Source organism: Zootoca vivipara, chromosome 12, assembly GCF_963506605.1.
Source record: "Zootoca vivipara chromosome 12, rZooViv1.1, whole genome shotgun sequence".
Taxonomy (NCBI): domain Eukaryota; kingdom Metazoa; phylum Chordata; class Lepidosauria; order Squamata; family Lacertidae; genus Zootoca; species Zootoca vivipara.
Genome location: NC_083287.1, coordinates 55578248 through 55597498, shown reverse-complemented (window position 1 = coordinate 55597498; position 19251 = coordinate 55578248). Strand labels below are relative to the sequence as shown.

The window sequence follows — 19251 nt, the reverse complement described above, 5'->3', positions numbered from 1 at the left end:
GTTCTCTGTTGGGGAGTGGGGTCCTCACCGCCTAATGACATTCTGGGCAGCATAATTTAAGAAGGATGTTGACCAGCTGGAACGGTGGTCAACTGAAATGATTAAGGGTCTGGAAACCAAGTCTTAGGATGGATGGTGGAGGGAGCTGGGTATGTTTAGCCTGGAAAAGAGCAGACTGAGAGGAGATATAATAGCCATCTTCAAATATCTCAAGGGCTGTGCCATGGAAGATGGAGGAAACCTGTTTTCTCCTGCTCTGGAGGGTAGGACTCGAACCAATGAATTCAAGTTACGAGATGAGAGATTCCAACTCAGCATCAGAAAGGACTTTCTGGCAGTGAGAGCTGTTAGACCAGGGGTAGGCAACCTAAGGCCCATGGGCCACAAGCGGCCCCCAGGGGTCATTTGACCAGCCCACGAGCTGACCCCGAACCGTGCCGCCCGCTCGGCGAGTCCCCACGCGCTGTGCAAATCAGCGCAGCCCAGCACGGGGACTCACTTCCGCAGTGCTGGAAATCGCGTCTGTGCATGCTCAGGCGCCGGAAATCGCAGCCGCGTGTGTGATCTGGCCCATGGAGGAATCTCTACTTGAGTGAACCGGCCCAGGCAAGGTAAACCTTGCTGACCCCTGTGTTAGACAGTGGAACCAACTCCATTGGGAGGTGGTGGACTCTCCTCCCCTGGAGGTTTTAAAGCAGAGGTTGGATGGCCATCTGTCATGGATGCTTTAGCTGATATTCCTGCATTGCAGAGGGTTGGACTAGAGGATCTTTGGGGACCTTCCAACTCTATGATTCTATGAAGCACTGGACGGAAAGCAATTTTTGGCATGCCAAGGAGAACTTCTAGCATTATGGAGAACAGGGACGGGCCTGCCTCTCTCCTGTCACCTAACTGCTGACCTTCTGTTCTCTTACGTTTGCAGCTCAACCGCCCTCCAGTGTCTTACGAGCCCCTGAATGAAATCCAGGTGGCAGAGATCAGCTCTCAAGTCCGCCGTTACCTCGATGGAACCATAGATGAGTTAGATGTAGGTAGTTGTCATCTTGCAGATCTGGGGGGGGGGTGTCTTCAGAGATGGGTTGGGCAAATAATAGTTTCTTGCTCATTCGGAAGCAGTGAGGCCCAAGGCAGGGCCATACAGATTAAGGGGAGATAAAGACAGTCTGGGTGCTGGATCAGGCCAAAGGCCCCTCATCCAACATCCTATCCTCATAGTGGCCAACCAGGTCCCTCAGCAGGAAGCTAATTTGACCCTCTCATTCATGGGTAGGCAAACTAAGGCCCGGGGGCCAGATCCGGCCCAATCACCTTCTAAATCTGGCCTGTGGACGGTCTGGGAATCAGCGTGTTTTTACATGAGTAGAATGTGTCCTTTTATTTAAAATGCATCTCTGTGGGGCATAGGAATTCGTTCCCCCCCCTTCAAATTATAGTCCGGCCCCCCACAAGGTCTGAGGGATAGTGGACCGGCCCCCCTGATGAAAAACTTTGCTGACCCCTGCTCTCATTTTACCATGAAACATGTGAAAACGTTGGCCAGGGCTGCCTGCCTCATTATGTCATTCCCTCTGCTTTGCCAGATTTTGAGCATCAGACAAATCCACGAAATATTCAACCAGTTCAAAATGATTTTGGGGTAAGTACTTTGGCTTGCCTGTGCTTACTTTCCGCTGACGCCTGCACTTAGAAACCCTTCGCTGGCGTTCGCCGTGGCTAATTCCCGCTCACGACGTCCACCTACAATTCCGCTGTCAGGGCTGGAGTCAGATGCAGGTCAGCAAGAAAGAAAGCAAATCTTCGATGCCAGTGAAGTTAACTCTTTTAGCCTCATGGTCTCAGCAACCCTCCCCAGTAGGTCTTGCCTACATGCAGCAGTTGCCAGAACTGAAGGACCCCACCTCCGCCACCCTTAAGACAACTCCTCTCCTGGACGTTTCCCAAGCAGTCTCAAACTGTGTCTGCATACCTCTGATCTCTGTTCTGCCCTCCTCATCCTGCTCTTCTGCACTTCCTTGGAGACTGGGGGTGGGGGAAGCTTGTCACAGCAGGAGGGGAATACTCCCTGGATTTCTCTGCAGTCTCTTGAAACCCCCCCCTCTGCTTCAGCCTCGGAGTCTGAACTGCTCCCTGTCACAGGCTCTTCCTGCTCGCTAAACCCTGTTGCCCTTTCAGCCTCCGACATTTCCTCCCACCAGTCTTCTCCCTCTGACCTTTCCTCTGTGTCCCATGACCAAACCCCTGGCTCTTGAGTCTCCCTCCTCTAGGTTTTCCCTTGGAGGTTTCCATCCCTGACAGCCGTTTTCCCGCAGAACATCACATCTGTTTAGTATTTGCTAGGGAAGCCTTTCCCAACCATTGTTTTGCAGTACAGCTCCCACCCTCCCTGACTATTGGACATGCTTGCTGGGGCTGATGGGAGTTGTAGTTCAAAAAGTCTGGAGGGCACCAAGTTGGGGAAGGCTGTGTTAGGGCACACTTCATGGACACACAGAGACAACCTCCATTCATTCTCTAGGATTGGGGTGGGGGACCTCAGGTTTGGGGACCGTGTTTCTCTCTGGCCATATCTTCTTCCCAGGCTGTACTTGTCATGGCGCTGTCAGGCAAAGCTTGTCCAGAGGGAGGAATTCTTTATTGTCAAAAGTAAACTTGCACATAGCTGCCAAGTCTCCCGTATTCCCCGGGAAACCCCCGTTTTTCCAGCTGTTCCCAGCCAAAGAAATGGATTTTTGTTTTTTCCCGGTTTATTCTGGCACGGCGGCCATTTTGGAACTGGGCGGAGCATGCTCAGAAGCGACTTTTGATGCTGCTTTGCCCAGTTCCAAAATGGCTGCAGCGCGACATCTGGTGCGGCGGCCATTTTGGAACAAGGCAGAGCAGCATCAAAAGTAGCTTCTGAGCATGCTCCGCCCAGTTCCAAAATGGCGGCAGCGCTACTTCCGGTTTGCTACTTCCGGTCCAGTCCCTTATTTCTCAGGCCGGAACTTGGCAGCTATGCACTTGCAAGTTAGGGAAAAGCATGTCCATCAGTCCTACCTCTCAGCTACTTCTAGGTGTGCGCCCAATGAGGCAGTTGCCGCAACAGAGAGACCCTGGCCTCGACTTATGTATCTCCCCCCCCCACCATCACGCTGTGCTCAGGCAGGCAGAGACTACGCCCGCGTGCCACCCTCTTTTTCTCCTCCCACTTCAATCCTCTCCTGGTCCTGGGAGACAGTGGAACAGGGGTAGCGGGTGCAGGAGGAGGCCACGACAGCTCAGCTCAGCGGTGTGGGTGCATGTTTCTCTCTTTTAGCCAGCAAGAGCAGGAAGTGGAAGCCAGGCTGCGGAGTAAATACACACTGATAGACAAAAATGACTACGCAACCCTGACTGCAGTTCAAAAGGTTGGTGTTTGTGCACTAGCACATGTGTGTGTGTGAGAGAGAGAGGGAGGGAGGGAGGGAGACAGACAGAGATCATTGGGCTGGAACCCAGAGCCAGGTTCAGCCTTCGCGTTTTAATTCTTTTATATTTGGTTCCACTTCAAGGCCCACCCCGGAAAACGTATGACCCCCTACAATGAGAGGCATTGTAGCCCAGCAACATTTTGCAGGCCGCATTCTAGATGGCTCTGTTTGTCCAAATCAGAAAAACATGGTTCTCTAAAGCTCAGTGTGTTTGGCTTCCCAGCCAGTTCCCGCTCCTAGCCCCCTCCCAATGTTTAAACCCATGCAATCCGATTCGATTGAAGAATCCTGGTATCCTAAAAACAGATGTGTTTCTTAATGCCAGTTGCTGGAAACGGCAGGAGGAGACAGTGGGTTTTTGTGCTCGGATCCTGCTTGCGGATCTTCTCCCATAATCAGCATCTGGTTGGCCACTGTGAGAACAGGGTGCTGGACTAGATGGGCTATCCAGGAGGCTCTCTCACGTTCTGACGTCTTCAGAGTTTGGCTTGTGTGTGTGTGTGTGTGTGTGTTGCTGTGGAGGTGGCACATTTCCCCACGAGTGGAATCCCAGCTGCAGAATCCAGGGGCAGAGATCTGAAACCGCTTAGCAGCCCCTCCGATCACTGTTGTCAGGCAGGGCTGGTTGATGCCGAGGGCCACCTGGTTGGGGAAGTTGACGGGCAAGGATTTGGCATCGGAGTCGCTCCTTTCTCATCCAAGCCCGGCGGGAAGAAAGCGAAAGCAAAGAGAGGCAAGGAGCAAGTCAGGTTGGTTCCCTCTTGTTCCCACAGTCGCGCGTCTTCAGGTAGGATTTCTTACGCTCCCGTGGGTGGGCCGTGGCAAATGTGGACCCCTGAGCATTGCCTCTTTGCCTGCTGTAGTTGCAGGGGGGGGAGGGGGTCCAGCAGGGATTCTCTGTGCCCCCTCACTGCAGATTAAACGCAGCACTGCACAAAATAAGGGGAAAGGAGGTGGGCACAGAGAAAGGGAGACTCACGAGAGAGAGAACATGCATCTTTCTGATCCCCGAATCAGGAGAGGCAGCAGAACAGGACAGAGCAGGTGCCCTGGGCTGGTTGGACGGGGAGGAATGGTGGGAGGAACCAGCTGGGGGACCCCCTAAGGGAAGAAAGCTCAGAGCCCAGGGAGTGGTGGTGGGGGAGGTGTTGGAAGCTGTAGAGCAGGCACCCCCAAACTTTGGCCCTCCAGATGTTTTGGACTACAATTCCCATCTTCCCTGACTACTGGTCCTGTTAGCTAGGGATCATGGGAGTTGTAGGCCAAAACATCTGGAGGGCCGCAGTTTGGGGATGCCTGCTGTAGAGGTAAGAGGGCCTAGGGAGCTGGGGGAATGTGGCAGAGGGGAGTCCAGAAGCAGAAACAGGAGAGTGGGATGAGGGAGGCCGAGAGGCAGAGTTGAATCAGGCTGGTGAAGAAGCATGGGTGTCTCCTCCCCCCCTGGTCTCCCAGAACCCAGAGAGGCATGAAATGGGAGGAGCAAAGGCAGACATGCGGCGTGGTCTAGGGTTGCTTGGGAAATATCCTGGAGAGGAGGAGACTTGGGCAGCTGTGGGAAGGTGGGGACCTTCAGTCTCCACAACTGCCTCATAGGGGCAAGACCTTCTGTGCTCATTAGGCCTGACTCTCCTGAGCAGATCCTGTTTCTTTATTGCTGGCTCGCTCCTGGTGGCGGAGCATGCATTGCAGGGGGTTGGATTAGATTATCCTTTGGGTCCTTTCCAACTCTCCAATTCTATGGTCCTGGGTCTGAGAACTGTATATATTATGCCCCCTTTCAGAGGCACCAAAGGCTCCCAGAGCGCTGGAAAGCTCTTGCAGGACTCTGATCTCTTAATCACCAGTCTTCCCCTTGGCCAGCTTGGGGTGGTGGTCCTCAAAGTCGCACCCTCAAGTGCCCCAAACTAGAGCTGAACACCTCCCAGTTTCGCTGAGGGTCAGGCTACGACCTGCGCACCTCAGTGGAGCTCAAGCTCAGCCCCGGATCCGGCCATAAAACGTTGCCCTCTGCTTCTTTCCCAGTCCCACTCAGAAGAAGGAAGGCCTGGCGAGTCCTCTTTCTGGGAAGGACCTGGAGAGCCTTTCCCCGTCCCGCAGCCAGGTAGGGCCAGTCGCCAAGGACCCGGAGGCAAGGGAGGGCTTGATCCGTGAGCAGGACGCCGTCAGCTTCGAGACCCATCGCTCTGACTCTGCGCCAAGAGAGGAGCCCAGCACGAGGCCCAGGTTGGTTCTTTACCTCCTAGGGAGGACGTGAGCCCTGTCTGTAGCCGACTAGGGTGCTTTTCCGAAAACTGATGGTGGGGATAACTTGTTCTCTGCGCATGCACACACGCACACACACCATTTTTTATAGCTCAAATTCACTCAAAGCCAGATCAAGGGAAGTAATAGCACCACTCTAGTCTGCCTTGGTCAGACCCCACCTGAAGTCCTGTGTCCAGTACTGGGCACTCCAGTTTCAGAAATTTCTGGGCACCACAATTTAAGAAGGACATTGACAAGGTGGAATGTGTGCAGAGGAGATGATCAGGGGTCTGGAAACCAAGCCTTATGAGGAACTGTTGAAGGAGCTGGGTATGTTTAGCCTGGGAAAGAGCAGACAGGAGAGCCATCTTCGAATATCTTAAGGCAGTGATGGCCAAACTTTGCCCTCCAGCTGTTTTGGGACTACAATTCCCATCATCCCTGACCACTGGTCCTGTTAGCTAGGGATGATGGGAGTTGCAGTCCCAAAACAGCTGGAGGGCCAAGTTTGGCCATCCCTTTCTCAAGGGATGTCACACTGAAGGTGGCACAAGCTTGGTTTCTCCTGCTCCGGAGGACAGGACCCAAAGCAATAGCTTCAAGTTCCAAGGAAGAAGATTCCGACTCAACACCAGCAAGAACTTTCTCATAGTGAGGGCAGTTCAATAGTGGGACTGACTTCCTCAGGAGGTTGTGGACTCTCCTTCATTGGAGGTTTTTAAGCAGAGGTTGGATGGCCATCTGTCGTGGATGCTTTAGCTGGTTCCTGCAATTTAGGGGGTTGGACAAAAGGACTCTTGGTCTCCCTTCCAACTCTAGATCAAGGGAAGTAATAGTACCACTGTATTCTGCTCTGGTCAGACCTCACCTGGAGTACTGTGTCCAGTTCTGGGCACCACAGTTCAAGAAGGATACTGACAAGCTGGAACGTGTCCAGAGGAGGGCAACCAAAATGGCCAAAGGCCTGGAAACGATGCCTTATGAGGAACGGCTTAGGGAGCTGGGTATGTTTAGCCTGGAGAAGAGAAGGTTAAGGGGTGATATGATAGCCATGTTCAAATATATAAAAGGATGTCATATAGAGGAGGGTGAAAGGTTGTTTTCTGCTGCTCCAGAGAAGCACACACGGAGCAATGGATTCAAACTACAAGAAAGAAGATTCCACCTAAACATTAGGAAGAACTTCCTGACAGTAAGAGCTGTTCGGCAGTGGAATTTGCTACCAAGGAGTGGGGTGGAGTCTCCTCCTTTGGAGGTCTTTAAGCAGAGGCTTGACAGCCATATGTCAGGAATGCTTTGATGGTGTTTCCTGCTCGGCAGGGGGTTGGACTGGATGGCCCTTGTGGTCTCTTCCAACTCTACGATTCTATGATTCTGACTCAGGCAGACTCTCACGCGGCTTATCGCCCATCTCCAAGCTCAGCCGTTTCCCTTCTTGTGTCCTGAAGGGTTTATTTTCCTCCTGGCGCTGTAGGGAAATTCATGACTCCCCACACAATGTCCCAAATGGTCAACACACACAAACATACACACATACCACCTCTGGCTTGGAAAGGCTGGGTTTTTATTTTGTTTTTTTTTAATTGTCCTTCTCTTCTTTGGAAACAGTTCCCCACCTGCAAAGACAGCAGCCTTTGAGGACTTCAAGAACGAGCGCGGCAGCGAAATCAACCGGATATTCAAGGAGAACAAAGCCATCCTGAATGACCGCAAGAGCAAAATGAACGAGGTCGCCCAGAGAATCAACATGCTCAAAATGGAGATGGACAACATCAGGCAGGCACTGGACGCCCAGAAATCTGAACGTGATCAGCAGGGTGAGCAGGGCCTGGGCTGCCTCATAGAATCTTAAGAGTTGGAAGGGACCCAAGGGTCATCTAGTCTAACCCCCCGCAATGCATCACTTGAGAGCGGGAGAGACTCCTGTTAAAGTTGGGGTGGGGAGAGATGCTGTGCCATGCCTGCCAAGTAGGGAAGGGGGGGATTCGATTTGGTTCACGTTTAAAGGAGAACCTACCTAAGTCACGCTTTCAGAAGCAGCTCGAGAACCGAAATTCTCCAAAATTCATTTCTCCAAATTCTGCAATGTTGTCCTCCCACCAAGATACAAATTCAGGGGGAAACGACATACTAAGATGTATTACATTAAGGGCAATTGCTTGAAGAAATGTGTTTGTTTGTCAAAGTTGCATACCACGATGTGTTCATTAGGAAAAATCGCTTCTAACAAAGTGAATTTTTATGTAGATTTTTTTTTAAATCACAAGTTGTTGCGGAAATGCGGAGATGAGAGACTCATTTCCAAACATGTAATTGAGCTTCAGGTGCCCTTGAACCTCCTCCCTCTCCCCGCCTTGGTGTGGCTGATAAAAATGCAGCTTTAAATGCATCTGGCCAGGCACTTAAATAGATTCCTAGCCCAACAGGAAGAGGTGTCTTCGCCACCTTCCTGTATCTTTTGTTTAGTGTTCAGAATTCATTCCGAGGTGCATTTTTCAGCCCTCCTTTCTCTCTAGCTGAGCACATCTGGGAACGGCCTTTTCACATTTTAGTCTTTTCCCTCTGTGTGGAAGCATTTTGCTGGTCACTCTGACCAGAGTCCTCCTCCTTTTATGTATGCTTAGCCTGGAGAAGAGAAGGTTAAGGGGTGATATGATAGCCATGTTCAAATATATAAAAGGATGTCATATAGAGGAGGGAGAAAGGTTGTTTTCTGCTGCTCCAGAAAAGCAGACACGGAGCAATGGATTCAAACTACAAGAAAGAAGATTCCACCTAAACATTAGGAAGAACTTCCTGGCAGTAAGAGCTGTTCGGCAGTGGAATTTGCTACCAAGGAGTGTGGTGGAGTCTCTTTCTTTGGAGGTCTTTAAGCAGAGGCTTGACAGGCATACGTTAGGAATGCTTTGATGGTGTTTCCTGCTCGGCAGGGGGTTGGACTGGATGGCCCTTGTGGTCTCTTCCAACTCTGATTCTATGATTCCTTTTCATTCTCTATTTCCTTCTCCATCTCCTAGCTCTGGAGAAAGGTAAGGCAGAATGATCGGTCCATTTCCCTGATGGAACACAATATTTGGAATGAGTTTTCACAGAATATATGAGGTTATTGACAATCGTGTGTGTTACGATAATAAGAACAGGAAACCGTAGTTTTGATGCCCAAATTGTTACATAGTGAGACATCTGTGTATTAATATGTGGTAATGTAACAGTATTTCCCCCCCAATCTCACTCACTCACTTTCTTTTTTCTCACTCTTATCTTTGTATAAATGAAATTATTCAAATAAAATGTTAATCGAAAAGAAAAATCATCTGTTTTTACCACCCATATCCTCTAGAGCAGGCGAGTGGGTGGTGAGGGGAGAGGCCACTGGTGAAGTTTATACTGGTTTCCAGTTTCACCAGCATTGGTGAAACTGGCAGGGCTTTCCCCAGACTCCTCGCTTGCATTGAAGAGCAGGTGGAGGACAGTAAAAGAAATGGAGTCAGCACAGGCAGAACGAACGCAGGACATCGTATATGCTGCCTGACTGCCACCAACCACATCATGCTGGGATTGTACCCAAGTCATTGTGGGCCAGCCTCTTGGGTAGGCGCATGCCCCCCCCCCAGCACAAAAGGCTTGCTGTGACATTTTCCACTTCAAAAGCTCAGGAGATGTGCTGATGTGCATTAACTAAACCCAGGTATTTCCAGACGATTGCTAAATTGCTTGAAGGCTCACAAGTGATTTCAACACGAGGTGCTCCTCTGTGCGCCCCGATATGGACAGCATCATGGTTTTGAGGTGCACTCCCAACACGTAAAACTTTGTTCTGTTCTTGGACCCTCCAGGAGAATACCAGACCGAGGACGGACAAATCATTATTGACGAAGAGGAGTTCACGTTGATTATGAAGATGAAGGATCTGAAGAAACAGTACCGGGTGGATTACGACGAGCTGCGGAACCTCCGGTCGGAAGTCCAGTATTGCCAGCACCTGGTGGACCAGTGCCGCAACAGGCTGGTCTCAGGTACGGCCGGTGGGCAAAGGGCCTCCCTCCAAGCCTGCCATGTGCACAGGGCCTGCAATGGTGTACAGGAAATCCATATGGCAAGGCATTGTTGGTCTCAAGCAGACGTCTTCAAGCCCAAAATAACTGGAGCAACCAGAAGGTTTTAGCAGGGTGGAGGGCTAGGTTCAGTGCCCCCCCCCAAGCATCTTCAGAGGCTTGGAATAAGGCAAAGACAGAGGACCCAAAACCAGAAGGGCCTGAAAATACTCGGGGAATAGATGAAAGGTTCCAGATTCTTGAAAGAAATTATGATAGCAACAGACTGAAATTAGAATCACAGTGCCCTTAGTAGCACAGGTCCCACTTACTGAACACAATGCATTCCCAATAAATCATTTTGTTAGGAGTGTTTTTGCACAAGTCCACAATTTACATTATTTCCTACGGGGACATTTCTTTCTTTTCTTTTTTTATAAATAATTTTTATTCAATTTTCCAATCAACAAACAAAACAAAAGTTTTTATACAGTTCATCTTAAAATCACCCATCTCGTCTTGCTCTGCCGAGCTGTGACTTCCCTCCCTCCCTTCATGCGGTTTTCTTATTAACTCCTATCATGCAGTTCCTTATTGTCCTTATTTCAGTCAATTCGTAGGATTTATTTCAATCCTGCAAGTGTTTTTAAACTTCTACAGTTTTTCTCCATATAGTCCACAAATTTACTCCAGTCTTTTCGGAACCTTGTCTCTCCTTGGTCTCGGATCTTGCAAGTCAGTCTAGCTAAGTCTGCATAGTCTATCATTTTCATCTGCCACTCATCAATCGTTGGTAATTCCTGAAGTTTCCATTTTTGGGCCAACAATGTCCTAGCCGCAGTTGTCGCATACATAAACAATACTTGATCTTCTTTCATAATCTCCCCTCCCATAATTCCGAACAAGAATGCCTCCGTTTTTTTTGGAAAAGTATATTTAAAAATCTTTTTCGATTCGTTATATATCATCTCCCAAAATCTTTTGACTTTATCGCATGTCCACCACATATGGTAAAATTCCCCATCCTTCTCTTTACATTTCCAGCATGATTTACTACTCATTCTATACATTTTAGCCAATTTTACTGGTGTTAAATACCATCTATACATCATCTTCAAAACATTTTCTTTCGGGGCTGTACATGCTGTAAACCTCAAAGTTTGATTCCACAATTTCAACCATGCATCATATTCACCTACAGGTGGAGGGCTGGGTTCAGTGCCCCCCCCCAAGCATCTTTGAATAAGGCAGAGACAGAGGACCCAAAACTGGAAGGGCCTGAAAATACTCTGGGGGAATAGGTGAAAGGTTCCAGATTCTTGAAAGAAATTATGATAGCAACAGACTGAAATTAGAATCACAGTGCCCTTAGTAGCACAGGTCCCACTTACTGAACACAATGCATTCCCAATAAATCATTTTGTTAGGAGTGTTTTTGCACAAGTCCACAATTTCCATTATTTCCTACGGGGACATTTCTAATGCAGAATTTGTCCACTCTCTCCCCCCCCCCCAAAATGGTTTCTTCCTGAAATCATTGCAGCCCATCAGTAAGAAAGACAAAATTTAAAAACTGATTTGCCTGACCTCCCCTCCCTCAATTGTCATATTTTTCTGCTCTGATTAATCTGATCTTGTTCTCGCTTTCTGCCTGAAAGCAGCTGCCACTGACCAGCAAAGCACACAAAAAAAGGAAGTCGACTGTTTAGATAAGTGAATCTTCAGAGCGTAGTGAGGTTTGGGCATAATTATTTACAGGTGAAACTCGGAAAATTAGAATATTGTTGAAAAGTGCATTTATTTCAGTAATGCAACTTATTATTATTTATTTTTCTTTTAATTTTTTTACAAATGCTTTCTTTTGGAAATTCCACAGTAATAAAACAAATAGTTACAAAAATAAAAAAATAAACATTGCTATTACATTTCATTAATTGCATTCCATTTATAATTGACCCGCCTAACGACAAATAATTACAATTACAACAAATAAAGGCTTGACATATCTTGCTTTGCATGTCATGCATCTATCCCGTATATTGCTTTCACCTTTTAAGTTGCGTTACTGAAATAAATGCACTTTTCAACGATATTCTAATTTTCCGAGTTTCACCTGTAAGTGCATATAAGTGAATTTTCAGATAGTAAGCATGCGGATGGCGTGACCTGCGTGTTTTGACGGATGGTTACTGACAGGCAAAATGGACTTGGTTGTTCAAATGCAATTTGAAAAATACACGAAGTAAAGAAAAACAAAATACATGCGATATATATGATATAGGAGATAACTGACCATATGTCCACCTCCTTTCAGAATTCGAAATCTGGTACAATGAGTCCTTCCTCATCCCGGAGGAGGTCCAGGAAGCCTTGAGGCCTGGGGGAGCCATAAGGCTTGGCATGATCCCAATTAACAGAGTCCTAACTCTGGTAAGTAAAGCCGAGACACATCCCTTGGCCTTCCTCGCCCTGTTTCACTGACCAGCTGCTAAGCGCTAATCAGCTGTTGGCACCCAAGAGCTGATCCACGCCGGCAACTGCAAAGTTGTTGCAGCCCCAGAAAACCCCCAATATCTGTTGCAATAATCCCTGTACCCTTCAGAGGAGGGGGAGAAAAGGGATGTTTGTGTGTGTGTGTCACATGATGCAGAGTGTAAGATTCATTGAGTGTAAGATTCATGATGCAGAGTGTAAGATTCCTATCTTCTGAAGGACACACCATGATTTATAAAGGGAGCCTTTCCCGATTCTTCCCTCCACAGCACACTGCTTGGTGTTGCAACTCAGGGCTCCCTACATCTCTTTGACCATGCCTTCTCCTCCTCTAGAGTTAGAGAGATATTTGGCGCATGCATCAGCCAGGTAGACCATCTTTCCTTCCCATTTCTCCCCTGGCCCCACCAGGGCACAATTTTGTGGTTGCCCCCCCTCCCCGGTGCCAAAATGTCTCGGGCCAGCCCTGCTTCCCATCATCCTATAGGTCAGATTTGCTCCGTACATTGATGAAGCCCCACTATTTCATTCTTTTTACATATATATATATATATATATATATATATATATATATATATATATATATATATTTATTGATTTTACAATTTTTTTTACAAAAAATACATAAAAGAGCAAAAAAATACAAAGAAAAAGAAGAAGAAAAAGTGTTTCTTTAACAATCATCAAACTCACAAATTTCTTACACTGTCGACTTCCTCCTTCCCCCCCTTCCACGTTTCTAGTTAAATCTATAATCGCACTCTCTACTTCTTAACCCAATTCTTCTTCTATTACACTTATCTATAAACTTTTTTTTCCTTGTTCCTTTTTAAACACTCATTCCCGGTATAAATCTAGAAATCTTAATAACTATATTCCATTTAAACTTATTCCCACTTAACAATATCTAAATGCTTCGTCAGCCTCTTTATACACCCATTTCCCTTATTATCTATTTTTAGTCTCATAATTCTTTTCCAAATAAATTTTAAATTTCTTCCATTCTTCTTCCACCGTCTCGCTTCCCTGTTCTCGGATTCTCCCAGTCAGTTCAGACAGTTCCATATATTCTATCAGCTTCATCTGCCAGTCATCCACGGTCGGTAGATCTTCAGATTCCCACTATTTCATTCTTGGCTTTTGCATTCCTCTCTCCTCCTCCTCCTCCCAGGATGAAGACGAACAGGAGAGGTTTGAGCGGATGCAGCAGGAAGTCCTGCCGTTCTGCCCGGATTCTGTCTCCTTCTACAATGCCAAAGCAAAGGTGGACCGGAAGGTAAAACCGTGAACCTCTAGGTTCCATTGGTTCTATATCAGATGCTGAAGGGAATCAGGAGACGGCCATTATCTTTTTAGCTCCTCTTTCTGAGTTTCCCAGAGGCATCTAGCTGGGGCTAATATTTTACAACAGATGGACCCTTGGTCTGATCCAGCCGGGCAGCTCTTGTATTCTTTGCTTTCCAGGGAAGTAGAGATTCTAGGTTTCTCTTGGGGGCATCTGGGGCAACACAGCAGAGCAGGGCGGGAATTCTAACCGCTGTGAGACTGAATGGATCTTTGGCCTGATCCAGCAGCTAGCCTCTTATCACCGTCCCCTGTTAATGCCCTGTATCAGATCAAAGTTGGTGCCTGTGTTGAACTTACAGAAGCAAAATAAACAAAACGATGTTTCTTATTAGACCCGAGCAGGAATATAAAGGCATTTAAAGGTTTCATATTTTGCAGAACCTTTTGCCGCACAAAGAAGAGCAACCGGTGTGTAAAAAGGTGGGACGGGTTCTTGGATGTTCATCTTCCGTTTTGGTCTCATCCAATTGTGCAGGCGAAAGCTTACCAGTTGCTGCTGGTTAGAATCCAGAGGGTGGGATGTTGCTGCTGGCTCTCAGCTTGCAAAACTGAGTTCTGTCCCAGTAATTCCAGAAGAATGTTAACACGGTGCAGGCCTCTCCCCTCGTTCACCTGAAACGTGGCCCGCCGAAAGTGGCAAGCGCTTTGCTAGAATAGTAAGCAGACAAAACAGAGTCTGCTGCCGCTCCTAGAAATGATTATTGGACAATGGAACCTGCAATAATTCTGTCATATGCAACACGGCACCTGGATCGGCAGCCTTTTGCCTGCAGAAATAGGCCAGGCTGAGACCGAAAACAGACGCAGAGGAGCTCGTTCTGCACTTCAGCACTCTATAAATACTCACTTGGTCTCATGGAAGAGGCCTGTAAAAAGTTCGTGCTTGTTTGAACTATTGGTTTGACCTAATGCTGAATCTATTTTTACAACTTACGTCAAGGTTGGGGTGGGGAAAGTTTGAGTATTAAAAGAGATGGGAAGAAAAGGCCTAGGAGGAACGGAGCAGAGTGGGAATTTTGATCACTGAGCACCCCATCCAAAATTACTGTAAGTCTCCAAGCCTTGACAAGAAACCTGCTATAACCCCACATGGGCTGGAGGCTTAAATAGATTTTGTTTTAACCAAAAGCCAAGATTATCATGGCTCTGAAAAGCCACCTCTGGGTGGCAAGATCTCGCATCCCTCTTATTTCAATGCATTTTTTTCTGGAAGAGTGCTTGCAGGCCCCCCCCCCCCAAGAATGCCAGGAATAACAGCCCCGTCTCTTTCTCTGTTTGAAAGCACAAATACGCTGGAGCCATGTCTACCCTTGAGCAAATGAGGAAGAAGCCCGGATCCGTCCAAGCTGCGGTGAAGAACAAGCCCCCCTCCGTCCTCAGCATCGTGTAGCAGAGCCAAAACACGCAGGGTCTTATTTCTTACAGGTGGAACTAAAGAAATAGACCTCAGAGCGCATCAAAATATGTTTTGTTTTCAGATAGTATAACAACCGTCTAGGGAATCTACATTGTTAATAACACTTGTACATTTCACCAAATGGTATTCACAGAGATTGGTAATAAATTAGTGAGAGAAAACTTAACCTTTGCTGAAAGTGTCGGAAGAAGACCCTGAGGGAGGTGCAAATGAAGATTTGTTGGTGGGAGGAAAGGCTCTCAAGCTAGCCTCTCACCGATTCTCTCCCCGCAAAATAAAAACAGGACTGTAAGGCTTACTCGATTAATTTGGATGTTCTCGTAAGGTATTGCAACGAACCCAGGATCCCTCAATGAGAAAGGGATGCTGGGAGTTGTAGTTGGGGAAGGCTGAGCTAGGAAACCTCCCCTCCTTTCCTGCTTGAGGCTGATGATAGGAGGAGAGAGGAAGAAGAGGGCTTCACTCACACAGTTCTCAAGGATGGAGCCAATTCCCCTCTAAAGAGGAATTTACCTGGGCAGTTTTGTTTAGCACTGCATCCTTTTGTCCTACATGCTCCTAGTGCCATCTTTGTAGAGGAATTTCCTCCCAGCGGCCAAGGGCTTCAGAAGAGAGCAGGGTACCCGTTTCAGGGGATAGCCTACGTTTCAGTGAAAGTCCATAACAGGGGACTCAAGTCTCCAAATTCCATTAAGCAGCTCATTTTTCAGTACCGTGGACTGTTTGGAGAGGTAGTTCGATGAAGGGATGACCCGACATTGCCTGTGATTGCTCTTGGAGCAGACCTTCCTCTTGAACAGCAAAGGTCTTGACAGGACCTCGACACTTGCTCCTCCTGTGCCCCTGAAAGATGGGAGGGTGGAGGGTGATGGGCAGGGAGAGCCTTCACCGCAGCATGAGGGGGCTGCCACCTCTCTGCGTGTGCTTCTCTCTGTACCCATCGATTAGAACAGAGCTCCCCCAAATAGTGCCTGGCCGCACCCACAGAGGTCTCCCCTGGCACCCACAGTGCACCCTTTTGTGCTGGCCTTTTGGGAGTTGCAGTGGTAAACATCTGGAGAGGGGTGGGGTGGGGTGGGGGGCAAAGGCTGCCCTATGCACACTAAGGATCTCCTACTAAGGGACGTTGCTGGAGCTTTCAAAGCACAGAGCATTGGTTTCCAAACCTTTTCTCCCTGGGACCACTTGCTGAAAGTTGCTGAGGGTCTTTGCGGACCACTGAATGATTCTCCTGCCTGTTGTATAGCAACTGTCCGGCACTGTGCTAGATGCTAAAGTTCTTTGGAATTTATTAAAATTCAAGCTTTCCAGCATGAACGTTCTGGGTGGTGGGACACTCTCTGGGAGCCCATCGCAAAAGGGACACATGTTTCTTTCATGGAAAGTCGGCAGGCAGGGCTCTAGGTTTAGGAAATCCCCCATGGACAGGCCTTGCTCAAAGAGAGGGATGAGGCTCCGGATGCTCTTCGAATGTCACTGGACTGCAGTTCCCATCATCCTTGACCAATAGCCATGCTGAATGGGGCTCATGGGAGCTGATGTCCAGGAAGTGTCCCGAGAACTTTAGGCAGAGGATTCATTCTGACCTTCCCACGAGAGTCATTCCCCAAAGCATTCCTGAGTGGGGCAGAGCGCCCGTAAAAGGAATTGCATGTATACATTTGTGAGCCAGAGCCAGGCCCTTTTACACCACCGTTTCCCAAACTTGGTCTCCCGCAGCTTTTGGACTACAACTCCCATCATCCCTAGCTAGCAGGACCAGTAGTCAGGGATGGTGGGAATTGTAGTCCAAAACCAGCAAAGTTTGGGAAACCCTGTTTGACACGGTCACACAGGCATGCTGACCCTGGGGTGTGTTCAGGTATGGATTGCGGGGGGTGGCACAGTCATAACGAGAGTCGGCCCGTTATTTCCTTGGGCCCTGCTCCTCCCAAGTGTTATGAGTTGCTCTGTTGGAGGTCCAGCATCTACCGCGATCACTCCTCGAGGTGGCTGTAATCTCCCAGGACGGAGCGCACCGTCTCAAAGGCCTGCTCAAAATCCCCTTCCTCGCAGCCGTGCCTCCAGTACCAGTGCAGGAAAGCGTGGCTCTCGTACATGGCCCTTGCCCGCTGCTCCACCCGCTGCAGGAGGTCAGCTGAGCTGCTGTGGTTGGCACAGACGGTCAAGCTGTGCCGGCCGGGAGCCACAAAGCTCGCAGCATCTGGAGGGGAGGACCAAGGTGGTGAATTAGCACAAGCTCTGGAGCCAGCCTAAAATGTATAGATTTACATACAGCAGATGCCCAAAGCACATCACCAGCATGTGTTGGGAACTGCATACAGAGATGCCACCACCCCATGGAATGGCCTCCCCAGGGAAGTTCTCCTGGCATCATCTTGGTGGCCCTTAATTCAGCCAGGCCTTTAAAACTAATCGTGCTTAGATATAATATACAGTTGGCTGCATGGAAAAAATTATGGAAAGATTATCTAAAATTTACAGCATTATACTTTGAAAGAAGATTATATGAATAATAATAATAATAATATATTATTTATACCCCGCCCATCTGGCTGGGTTTCCCCAGCCACTCTGGGTGGCTTCCAACAGAACATTAAAATACAACAATCTATTAAACATTAAAAGCCTCCCTGAACAGGGCTGCCTTCAGATGTCTTCTAAAAGTCTGGTAGTTGTTTTTCTCTTTGACCTCTGGTGGGAGGGGGTTTCACAGGGCGGGTGCCACTACCGAGAAGGCCCTCTGCCTGGTTCCCTGTAACTTGGCTTCTCGCAGCGATGGAACCGCCAGAAGGCCCTCTGCACTGAACCTCAATGTCCGGGCTGAATGATGGGGGTGGAGACGCTCCTTCAGGTATACTGGACCGAGGCCATTTAGGGCTTTAAAGGTCAGCACCAACACTTTGAATTGTGCTTGGAAACGTACTGGGAGATGAAGATGACATACCATTGGTATCTAACACCCAGTAGGTTAGCAAAAGGGACGCGGGTGGTGCTGTGGTCTAAACCACAGAGCCTAGGGCAGGCATCCCCAAACTGCGGCCCTCCAGATGTTTTGGCCTACAACTCCCATGATCCCTAGCTAACAGGAGCAGTGGTTGGGGAAGATGGGAATTGTAGTCCAAAACATCTGGAGGGCCGAAGTTTGGGGATGCCTGGCCTAGGGCTTGCCGATCAGGTTGGCGGTTCGAATCCCTGCAATGGGGTGAGCTCCCGTTGTTTGGTCCCAACTCCTGCCAACCTAGCAGTTCAAAAGCACACCAGTGCAAGTAGATAAATAGGTACCACCGCTCCAGCAGGAAGGTAAATGGTGTTTCCGTGCACTGCTCTGATTTCGCCAGCAGCAGTTTAGTCATGCTGGCCACATGACCTGGAAAAACTGTCAGTGGACAAACGTCGGCTCCCTCAGCCAGTAAAGCGAGATGAGCGCCGCAACCCCAGAGTCGTTCGCAACTGGACTTAACTGTCAGGGGCCCTTTACCTTTACCTTTTTAGGTTAATGAAAATGTATAGGACTAATTCGAATGTATGTTGGAAATGCAAGGAAGAAGAGGGCACCTTTTACCACATGTGGTGGAACTGTAAACAGATTAAGGAATTCTGGGAAATGATATATAATGAACTAAAAAAAATATGTTTAAAATAACATTTGTCAAAAGACCAGAAGCTTTTCTCTCAGGAATTCTAGGTGCAGACATACTGAAGGATATGAGAAGACTATTCATGTAGGTCAGTCATCCCCAAACTGCGGCCCTCCAGATGTTTTGTCCTACAACTCCCATGATCCCTAGCTAACAGGACCAGTGGTCGGGGAAGATGGGAATTGTAGTCCAAAATATCTGGAGGGCCAAAGTTGACCACGGCTGCAAGGATGTTACTTGCCCATAGCTATCAACTTTTGGATTTGAAAATAAGGGATCAGCAGCCTCACCTGTCCCGGGGACAGTGTACGGTATATCTAACAATCCAGGATAGCAGCAGGGGACGGCACTGGAATAAGGGAATTTCCAGCAAAAAAAGGGAAGGTTGACAGCTATGCTTGCCCAGTGATGGAAAGAGAAAATGTTGACAGAAGCAGACTGGCAGATGAAACTATTAGACTATTCGGAGATGACGAGATTGATAGGGAAAGTCAGAAATCAGGACGATCAAAACTTCAACGGGGAATGGGACAAATACAAAATGTATCTAAAGGAACACGGTAATCACTTGAGTTCTTTGGCAGGCTTTTAACAACTCCTGCAATGTTAAAGAAACTTTGGAT

At 48.2% G+C, this 19251-nt stretch overlaps 2 protein-coding genes across 6 annotated transcripts in view; one reads left to right on the top strand and one right to left on the bottom strand.

The window, feature by feature from the left end:
• KIF9 (kinesin family member 9) overlaps positions 1-15153 on the top strand; it is a 35909-nt gene extending 20756 nt beyond the window's left edge. For 2 of the 4 annotated variants that reach the window (XM_035129696.2, XM_035129697.2), the window contains 10 exons: positions 926-1030; positions 1584-1639; positions 3299-3389; positions 4068-4201; positions 5475-5675; positions 7305-7513; positions 9533-9712; positions 12045-12160; positions 13395-13499; positions 14853-15153. In XM_035129696.2, coding sequence (XP_034985587.1) covers positions 926-1030; positions 1584-1639; positions 3299-3389; positions 4068-4201; positions 5475-5675; positions 7305-7513; positions 9533-9712; positions 12045-12160; positions 13395-13499; positions 14853-14960 — 1305 coding nt within the window. In that variant the 3' untranslated portion in view covers positions 14961-15153. Of the gene's footprint in view, positions 1-925; positions 1031-1583; positions 1640-3298; positions 3390-4067; positions 4202-5474; positions 5676-7304; positions 7514-9532; positions 9713-12044; positions 12161-13394; positions 13500-14852 lie in introns of those variants that run through there. The other 2 variants (XR_009558431.1, XM_060281007.1) reach the window with 2 other exon arrangements.
• Positions 13493-19251, bottom strand: part of LOC118092013 (tubulin delta chain) — a 28615-nt gene continuing 22856 nt past the window's right edge. For both annotated transcript variants that reach the window (XM_035129700.2, XM_035129701.2), the window contains exon 12: positions 13493-17190. In XM_035129700.2, the coding sequence (XP_034985591.1) occupies positions 16964-17190 (227 nt within the window). In that variant the 3' untranslated portion in view covers positions 13493-16963. The remainder of the gene's footprint in view (positions 17191-19251) is intronic.